Genomic DNA, 10,537 nt, shown 5'->3' with positions numbered 1-10,537 from the left:
GGAATCACTTTGGTTGGGATGAAGGCAGCTGTGCAGAGAGGGCCCACTTCCCCTGGAGATGGGGCAGCTCTTAGGACAAGAAAAGGAGACTGCTGTCCTTAAGTGTGTGCATGGGGCAAAGGGGTGGGGTGAGGGTGAGCAGTATTATGAAAAGCCGACAGAGCTGCCTAAGGATGGAGGGTTGTGAGGAGAGAAGCAAGGATGCTGCTGTGGGTTGGCAAGACCAAAGAGAGAAGTGAGTGTGCTGCCTCGGGTTAGGGAGCTGTGAGAAGAGGAAGGGAAGGTATTGTCTCACAGGTTGGGGGGCTGTGAGAAGGAGAGGAAAAAGCACTGTCACAAGGCAGAGGGAGCTGCAAGGTGAGGAGAGGGGTCAGTCTTCAGGGTGTGGACAGGCAAGGAGGGTGAAGTAGAGCTCTGGCTTGGAGTGGAGCTGCCAGGAGGCTGCTGCTCAGAGGTGTGAGCAGCGCTGGGATGGTGAGCAGGGCACTGGAATTCCAGGCATTCCAACAAGCAGAGCTGCCATTGACTCCCCTTCACTGATGTTCTGTTCTCTCTCTTCCAGGTCAGTGAATAATTTTCTGATGACCGGTCCGAAGGTAAGACAAATCTCTTTGATCCTGATTCCACTAAACCCTGATGGGGACCTAGTTCCTTTCTTCTTTCTCCAGCCCTGGTGAGGCCACTCCAGTTTTCCCAGTCACAGAGGAACCAGAAACATTCTGGAATAGGAGGCATTTCCATGCTGCTGTCTGGGAGACAATGGGTTCTACTTACAGAGAGCAGAACAGGTTTTAGACCCTTGGGACCAGGTGTAAGAATTGTGCTCACTGGCACCATCTGAGAATCTGGCCCAACACCTATCTTCTTGTAATCGTATCTGGCTGTTCCCAAATACATTAGTTGGAAAGATTACTCCTGCCTCCCATCCCACTGCACCTGCAATATAAGTTGGGTCCCATTCATCCACCATTTCAAAGAGAGCCTGGCATTGCTCACTCCCCTGAGACACTTCTGGGATGGACAAGTACATCATATATATCCTCAGAGACACCACTTTGCCCTTCATGCACTGGGATACTGGGATGCCTCCTTCAGGTTGAGCAGCTCTTTATTTCCTTGACTTGGTGAGGTGTGTTTGTGGAAGGTGAAGTTCTTCAAAACATCACAGTAAAACAAAAGGTCAGAAAATTTTGTTTTGAAAATGGCAACTTGACATATTTCAGTGTTTTTTAAATCTTCCCCCCCTTTTTTACCCAGCCCAACCTATTTGCCAAATTCACCCCATGTCGGTGTGCTATTCTAGCTACCCAAGAATTCTGGTTTTTGATGAACTCACTATTCACAGAAAAAAATGTCCTGCTCTACTCAAAGCATTGCAACATTATGATGCAATGGCTTTACCCCAGAGCCCAGTGGCCTGAGAGAGGGTTCCCACACATCAGGGACAGCTAGGATGACAATCTCTTCAGCTGAGATTGTCTTCAAGGCTGAAAGAATTGGACTTTTTTGCATCTGTTTGGATCCAGTTTGGGAGAAGATGCAGATCCTGTGGGACTGATCTCATGTGACACGTAAATCAGTGCAGCTATTTATACCTTTTATTCCCTATGCCTGATTACATTTGACATGATTATGATATAGACCTGAAAAAGAATGTCTTGCATTTAAAAGCATGCCTAACTCTATCCCAACTATACAATTGATCAAGTAAAAGATATCACCCTAAGAAATCCTTGCCTCTTGCATATTTTCTGGACTGTCATGACTACAACATCATTCTGTCACTACAAATTATAACACCTACCTCATTCTTCTCATAAGAGGACCCCAAAGTACTTTGCAAAGAAGGTCAGTATCATATCCCCATTATACAAGATGAGGAAACTGAGGCATAGATCTATAGGGTGATCAGCTACTCGATGACAGATCCCCAAAGAGAACCCATGTCTTTCTGAGTCCCAATGCAGTGATCACATAGCAACCACATAGAATTCAGGACTGTACATGATCTGGGCTGGTCTTTACTGCTCTGCAAGCATAAATCAGTGTAACTCCTTTGGCTGGACACCAGCTGAGGACCTGGCTGTCCACACCAGAGCAGAGGGAGGGAGTAGGAGCCAGGAACTCTATTGTGCTACTCCCTTTGCTTCGGAAGATTCCTGATCCCTGAGAAGACTAAATCCATTCTCCATCAATCCTGTTCAGCTTTGTTTGAATAACTCAGTGGAAATGTTCACTGGGGACAGTCTGATCCTCAGCTAGCTGCCCAGGACTTTGAAAAAGGCAGGAAGAGCATTGACTGTTCCCTCTTTCTGCTGTTTTTATCATGTAAATCCCAAAGCTGCCCAAATAATAGCACTTTAGCCCCTGTGACTGCCCAAGCTCTAGGGAACCATAGGTAGGTTAGGATTGCTATCCTCATGTGGCACTTGGGGATACTGGGGCACCAGGCAGTTAAGCACAATGCTCCACTAATGCATGTAGAGGTCCTGGCTGCTAGTTCCTTCTTCAAACCCCAGTGCAAACTGGACCTGTGAAATTCTGTTTTGAAACATAACAGTGACCACTGCCATGCTTAACTGGGTGCTCAGCAGTGACTTGGCAGTGGTCCAGGAGTGGCCCCCAACTGCCTTCCGTTCTGACAACTGCCTTCTCTTGTAGGCATACCTCATTTACTCCAGTAGTGTGGCCGCTGGAGCACAGAGCGGCATCGAGGAGTGCAAATTCCAGTTTGCTTGGGACCGCTGGAACTGCCCTGAGAGAGCACTGCAGCTCTCCAGCCATGGTGGGCTGCGTAGTGGTAAGGAAAGAATTGGATACAGCTACTGGGACCCTTTCACCACAGGTTAGAGCCCACAGGGCCCTCCTTGCTTCACTGTGGTCTCCCTCTCCTGGGTTCCACTTCCATGCATTATGTTAGAATCTCTCTCTCCAAGGCATCGCCTCTCTGGAGACATCTTTTCTGGGGACCTTTCAGCCAGCCATGTTCTGGGAACAGGATTCTAGCCCAGGTAGCATGGGGATGTTGCAATGCAAACATCACAGCAGGGCTCTAGCTGGCTCAGGACCAGGCTGTTTACAATAGACTCAGATCTGGCTGGTTGAGGTTTTCCACTGAAATGCCTGCCAACCCTGTGACGAGGAGCCATGAAAACTAGTTCAAAGCTCCCTGAGGAGGAGATGGCTAGATCCTACCAGGCATTCTGCTCTTGGGAAACAGGCCAGTGCCTAGAAACTGCCACTGATGTGCTGTGAGAAGGATGTGGGAGGCTATGAGCAGGCCTAAGTTGAAAGAAAAGGCAAGCAGGGGGAGTTGGCTAAAGACAGAAGCTCAGTCACATTTCTTGTCCCACCAATGCTTCTCAAAGGCTGAGTTACAATCCTTGCCCAGCTTCAGGACTTCTGCACTGATGACCTGAGCCACTGCAGGGGAAGTGAAGTAGCTGATAGCTGCCACAGACATATATGGTGGGGTATGGAAATGCCTCAGCCTCGTCAGCCCTTTTCTTACCCCCTGGCAACCAGAGGGAAGATGTCACTCCCTAGACCCAAGCCCCTTAATTATACACGTTACTGGGGCTGAGTTCCCACCTTCTGGATGCAGGGGACTGCTGGGCCCTAGGGCAATGGATTAGAGAAGTGGTTCCAAGGGTCTTGTCATCAGCCTGGAAGGCTGGGGCTGGATGGGGTTGCAGTGGGATGCAGATCCCTTTATACCAAGGTTTACCACCACACATCCAGCCCTGGCTGATATTTTCTGTTAAGCAAAGATCGTTACCATCTGGTGATCTCACTGAGATAAGTGAATAGTTTCAACCCAGTTACTAGTGGGCAGGTTCAGTCTCACTGCAGGTCCTGAATGGCCCCCTTTGGCTGGTGGTCTCAGCAGAGGCCAAGATTTGAGCAGACCATGGGACTGATCTGATGCCTACAGCAGGTCCCAGCAGCTCTAAGCTGTTGTATGTTGGCAGCCTTCCATATGCGAGGTTTGCACGGGGAATGGCCATCAGCTCTGACCGATTCCAGGGCTTTCCAGACAGTGTATTTCACCAGTGTTAAATTCGCTTACACATTATCCGCAACAGGATAAAGCTGTCGTGCTCACCCTGGGTCCTCTGCTCTCCATGTAGCCCAGGCAAAAGGGAGAAAGTACAAGGCTAACCCACTCCATAGTCTCTCATCTCTGACCCACTGGGACCAGCTATTCGCATCTTTGCTTCCTGTCCAACTTCCCCCATGGTGGGAGCTGATTTTATCCCTGACCCTGCAGTGAAGTCTTTAGCCTCTGCTTTGTGTTCTTGCCTGACAGCAAACCGAGAAACAGCTTTTGTCCATGCCATCAGCTCAGCAGGTGTCATGTACACACTGACTCGGAACTGCAGCCTAGGAGATTTTGACAACTGCGGCTGTGATGACTCCCGTAACGGACAGTTGGGTAAGAAACAGATCTGCTGTAATCTCTGCATCACGCCCCATGGTTATAGAGGTCTTGAGCAAAGAAGGGGGCAGAAGGACATCTCTTAACTCCTCTTAACTTCCCTAGGGAGAAAATAGCTCCTTCCTGTGGGGTCAGGAAATGTTCCAGGGCCAGAGCTTCAGCTCCTATAAGTCAGCGTAGCTCCATGGAAGTTGGTGGTGCCACACCAGTGTCCACCAGTTGAGGATCTGGGTCTGAATTTCTTGTCTAAATAGCATAGCTCATGTAATGTGGGGCCTGATTTTTCCCTGATTGATACTGGTGTAAATCAGGAACAACTCCATTGATGGCAGTAAACGCAGTACCAATATAAATCCAGCATAGGTGTGGAGAGAATCTGAACCAAAAGTCTAAACATGAGGGCTGCTAGACAAGCTCTAACAAACATTTTTTCAGCAGTGTTTGCCTGCCCATCAACATCCCCCTCTTCTGTGAGCAGGGTGCAATTTCAACAAAGTTCTGCTAGAAACCAGAAGTCCCATCACAAACCTGGCTGGATTCTTGCTAACATACCCACTAGGCTGCTCAGAAGTCTGTCTATTGGCCTACTTGTAGGTCAGATACCTCATAGCTTCTGGGGTTTGCAGATCTAAGGAAGAAAGCTATCTGAACCGCTTCTAAACAGGGATCCCAAAGCTTCCAGACTCCCCTGCTCTGAGGCACCATTCCCTTTTCCTTTCACACCAAATGCACTGAAACAAAACCCTGAGTGAATAATTAACGTTCTCCACTCAGGATTATTAAGCAGTCTGGGACAGAGTGAACGTGGCTATCTAGCCAATTTGGCTTTATTAAGTTTAAAAGAAGCCAGCTTTTTAGATGCCCACATTTTTGCTCAGCTAATCTGTGGGACAGTTGGATGACAAGGCAACCAAATTCAGTGCTTCACTCGCATTATAAGAGGAGACTGTGGTGCATCAGGAGGCATACAGGGTAGCTGGGGAGTCCATCCTGTAGTGGAATATAAGACCCCTGAAAGACAAGTGCCATGACACACCACAGCAACATTTCAGCATTGCCCCCAGTTTAATCTGGATTTTTCCATTCTGATGTTCATTCAGTCCTTTGTGTATTGAATACCTTGAAACTCAGTTCAGTTCAATGCACCTACTTGTAGCACAAACCCCTTGATTCACAAGTTATTTGTGAATATTTGCGTTATTGTGAATGTCAGTGTGTATTTTCTATTTGCAGCATTATTGAGAAAGCACGCTCTGATAACCCGCCAGAGAGAACAGCACGTGGAAATCCAAGCCATTCTGGAGAGGGCCTGTGCATCATATTAAAATTTCAGAAGATGCCAGCTGATGTGTAGATACTTTAGGAAGACATGGCGGGTTAAAGACATGGGAGTGCAGGGGAAGTTAATGACTTGAATGAGGAGCATAGAGCCCTTTTTCACCAAACTGAGATGAAATAACATAGATTCATAGAGTCATAGGCACTAGGGTCAGGAGGGACCTGAACAGATCATCGAGTCTGACCCCCTGCCTAGGCAGGGAAGAGTGCAGAGGTCAGATGATCCCAGCCAGATGCCTATCCATCCTTCTCTTAAAGACCCCCAAGGTATGGAGAGCACCACCAGCTCCCTGATGGGAATCATGACAAATTACTTCCATTCAGTCAGAACTTTCTATCCAAAACAGTCCCCAAATGTTTTATAAGCCACAGCCTGTTCAGACAATGACAAGTCCTGTTGCTGATTTACACCAGCTGGGGATCTGGCCCCTTTTCAGAAACCCTTCCAATCATCCTCTTTCCTTCCACACTGCTTTGGGACTCTCAGCATCCGTGCCCGGGAGCCTAGACTGGTGTGTAAATATGAGGAGGGGAGGAAGCAAGAGGGGTTGATGGCTCCATGGCTGCCATTTGCTTGGGGCCACCAAAAAACAGATTTTTACATCTTGCAGCAGTGTGCCCCTTCAGGGCACAGTCAACCTGTGGCTTAGGGACAGTGGCAGTGTGCCCCTTCAGTCAACCTGTGGCAGGCACCCCTCCACTGCCCTCCCCTCCCAGACCCCTCTCAGCAGAGCCACCCCTCACTTCTACCAAAACCAAACTATCACACAGAGGCTTTGGAAATTCAGCTCCACCTTGAAGTGTGACCACAAAAAATAGCATGGTTTCACCTCATCTTAATTATCTGCCAAGTGACTCCTGGTTTGACATGCTCATTATATAAGCACACCTGAGTTACTTTTTTTCAAGCTGGGTTTTTTGCCAGCTTCCCCCTCTCTGTAATACAGGTTTAGAAAACCCAGCTGTGGGCTCAGTGATACCTGTGCCTGTCCCTTGTCTCTCTTGGGTTTCTGTAGCTGAGTGGAGCTTAGTAATCAGTCTCCACCTACCCCCCCCCCACAAAAAAAACCAAACAGACATCAGGCCCCTGTCACTGGAGTGAGCTTTGCTGGAATAGCTGGAGTGAAAAGCAATCATTTTATTCACCAAAACCAGCAGCTGTGAAACCCACATGCACCGATCCCCTGAGCTGGGTAGCATTTTCATGTAGCAGAGTGGCTGCTCAAAAGGATTTTTTGCTGCTTGAGTAGCAGGGCTGAACATAGGCATGGGTGAACCAGGCAGCTGCCCAGGGCCTGGACAGAAAGGAGGTCTGAAAATGGTAATTTGTTTTCCATTGTCCAATTATTATTATCATTATCTCTGGTGAAGGGGGGCCTGATACTAAAAGTTTGTCTGGGGATGCCAGGAGTCTAGGTATGGTGCTGTTAAGTAGTTAAAGAGTTTTTCATTTTTAAAAGCTCCAAATAGGGCCCCCACATTCAATCTCCCTAAATTTATCTTTATGGATTGCCTAGAAAGGGTTTCCCCAGACTCTGTGCCATTTGCCTTTAACACTTGGTCCAGCCCCACTTGCATACTTCATACTGCCTTATCTGTGAATGATCCTGCAGTTTTGGAATGAGTTGGCTGGGACTGAACATGTGCAGGGAGGCTGCTCCGATACGCTGTAATTACTACAGTAGACTCCAGCATCATGTGTATCAGCATCCCTGTACTGAAAAATAGTGGCAGAACACTTTAATCTGAAGCTTGTTTGACAAACTTTAGTTCAAAGTACCCTGCCACCATTTTTCAACAGAGGGACGCTGATACATGTGAGGCTCCAGGTACTTATTTAGTAAGGCTTTTGGAGCTACACTATTTAAAGTGCCCTCTCTCCCCCCACCTCCAAGAGCTTGTCTATAAATGCTCTTAGTTTTTGCCTGTAGTATGTTTAGCTCTGACTTAAAAACCATGTTGAGCTCTTGATCTTTGCATCCTGAGGGGTGCATGGAGTCTGTGGAACTTATACCACAGAACTGAAGGACAACTGGAATGGAAAGTCCTACCCTGAATCAGTCTGACCCCTTTGATTTACTCTAATCACTGATCTGGGCACATGGATTACCCTTACCACTAGCAGAAGACAGATAAGGGTGGCACTTAGAAACTCAGAGAGGCATGAGCCTTTGTAGGCAACAACCTACTTCATCAGATAATAACCACTGAGAGGTTTAAGACCCCTCAGGTTTAAAGTAAATGAATGCTCTTGCCTCTGTGGTGGGTCTAGACCAGGATGTTTAAGGTACCAGTAAAGGTACTTTCAGAAGTACTAGAGCATGGCACAGTAAGAGCAAGTACTACACCATACAAGCAGTGCACACTTAAATTTCCCTGCTACATCACTGAAGCGGCACACTATAAGCAGGGAGTGAACTGCTATGGTAATGTAGCAGATGATCATGTGTAGACCTGTGTGATTGCTACATCACTGTAACACACCATATAGTGATGTAGCACATCACTATGTCGCCATAGGGCAACGTGTAGATACACCCAATGAGTCTTTAACATATGTAAATCTGATCCAGTTAAAGTTGAGAGGGGTAACAATTTAACACCTGCTGAAGGCACACTGCCTTCATTACAGTGAACACATAATGTCAGGAAATAGCTTTCAGCTCTTAGAAAGTCTCTGGATTCATGAGATGTTTTCCATGGGAAGATCTAGCTTCTGCTCCCTGCCTGGTTCACTCAGGAGCCACTATCCAACCCTGAATGAGGCTGAGAGGAGAGGAGCTGAAAACATAAAAAGGCAAAGGACTCCCTGCATTTGCCACAGAAATGGCAACCATGCTGCATCCTAGCCCTGGAGCAGTGCCATGCTGTACCTGCAGAATCCAGGAAGGTGAATTGCCTTGAGCTGCCCATCTTGTCTCTTTCCACAGGCGGACAAGGCTGGCTCTGGGGAGGCTGCAGTGATAACGTGGGCTTTGGGGAAGCCATTTCCAAGCAGTTTGTGGATGCACTTGAGACAGGACAAGATGCCAGAGCAGCAATGAACTTGCACAACAATGAGGCTGGCAGAAAGGTGAGGCCCTTTCTCTCTATCAGGAAATGAATAGGTCAGTAAGAAAGACAGGTTTTCCTGTGCTAGTTGATTAGTTGCTCTGTTATCCTTATACAAACTGTAGCTAATATCAGATACTCAAGAGAAAGTCAAAAGAAGTGATTGCAGAGCCAGGCATGGGGAAAGAAGAGAGCCAGGAAGACATTATGGTGGGGCAGAGGCAGGGCCAAGGTCAGGGACAGAAGCTGGCAGGTAGAGGTGGATCTCGGTCCTGCTCCCCCTCATTGGTGGCCCTGTCTGCAGCCAGAAAAGCCCTACTTCATTCATTGCTCGCTGACAACCAGTGAAGCTGTTGAGCCCTAGCATACTCACGGTCATGCAGGGGTTTGCATCAAATAGCTTATTCTAGTGCATAATTCAGGTGCAGCTCTACTGACTGCTGGCCAGCCCTGCAGCCTAAAGAATGACAAAGTCTGGGTAATTATTCTTCAGTCCTAAGATACCAAACTCACCAGGATCATTATAATTACACCCCTGCTAGCCTGTGAGCTGCTCTCATCCAGCCATGTTACATGTTACACCATACTTTTTTATTTTTAGTCCCTGGAGCCAGTGTAACACAGGTCTTCCTTAGGCAACTCCTACCTGAACTAGAGGTCACAAAATGAAACTAGAAGGTATTACACTTAAGACTAAGACAAATACGTTCTTTTTCACACAGCATGTGCTTAAAGTGTGGAACTCATTGCCACAAGATGTTGTGGAAACTGACATTTTAGCCAGATTCAAAGAGGGATTGGATGAATTCCTAGAGGAAAGGGGTGCCAGTAGCTGTTGAGCATGGGAGTTAGGGGTACAGCCTCTGAAATAGAATTTCCTAGACCTAGACCTTAAATGCTGGAGGCTGCAAGTGGAAAAGAAAAAGTGGAAAAAACCCTGGCCATACCCAGTTCTCTCTCCCTTTCAGCATCCAGTCTCTGCCACCGTGTGACACAGCATACTGGGCAAGATGGCCTTATGCTGTGACCCAGAAAGTGGCAATTCTTATGTTTTTATGTTCAACCTCTGTTTAGCAGCTCTGGCTTTCAGTATCATACAAGGGGCTTGTCATTCCTGGGTCACTCTTTCATCCTCTTTTGAATATATTGAATACATTCAATATATATGGGAGTGATAGTCCTCAATAGTACTGTTTCCAAATGGATTCACTGAATATTTATACTAAAGTGGTTACTGTTTCATGTGCCAGTTTCTTCACTATTCTGAAATCAAGATTACCTGCAGCTCTCAATTTTGTCACAGGAAGCAATCTACATTGGGCTTTCATCTAGACTGATAATTTCAGTAATACTGTCCTAATTCCCATTTAGTAGCCAATAAGGTTGTGCGAAGCTTCGATCCCTGATTCGATTTGGTGGCTGAATCTCCAAATCTGAATCGAATCGGAGGACCCTTTAAATTCTCCAAATCGAATCAGAACCCTCCAAATCGATTCAGAAAATTCGGAGATTCAGACATAGACACAGCTTTAAATGCTTTTTTGACATACTTCTGGGTATCAGGGGCTCATGAGTGCTGTGATGCTGGGGCACATGGAGTGTCCCACTGAAGCACGGGGGGGCTTTTCAGCGCACTCAGCAACAGATCCAGAAGTGGACCAGAAGCACTTCCAGTCCACTTCCGGGTCCGCTGGGAAGTGCACGGGGGGG

The 10,537-nt window shown here is 47.2% G+C and overlaps 1 protein-coding gene across 1 annotated transcript in view; it reads left to right on the top strand.

Annotated features, from left to right (window-relative positions):
- Positions 1–252: 252 nt before the first annotated feature.
- WNT8B (Wnt family member 8B) overlaps positions 253–10,537 on the top strand; it is a 14,894-nt gene continuing 4,609 nt past the window's right edge. The window contains exons 1-4 of the mRNA XM_019502192.1: positions 253–596; positions 2,662–2,800; positions 4,310–4,435; positions 8,707–8,849. Of these exons, the coding sequence (XP_019357737.1) occupies positions 540–596; positions 2,662–2,800; positions 4,310–4,435; positions 8,707–8,849 (465 nt within the window). The 5' untranslated portion in view covers positions 253–539. The remainder of the gene's footprint in view (positions 597–2,661; positions 2,801–4,309; positions 4,436–8,706; positions 8,850–10,537) is intronic.

This window comes from Gavialis gangeticus, unplaced genomic scaffold, assembly GCF_001723915.1.
Source record: "Gavialis gangeticus isolate Ggan-Ray unplaced genomic scaffold, GavGan_comp1, whole genome shotgun sequence".
Taxonomy (NCBI): domain Eukaryota; kingdom Metazoa; phylum Chordata; order Crocodylia; family Gavialidae; genus Gavialis; species Gavialis gangeticus.
Note: the sequence above shows the minus strand (reverse complement) of the source record. Positions and strands in the feature narration are given on the sequence as shown.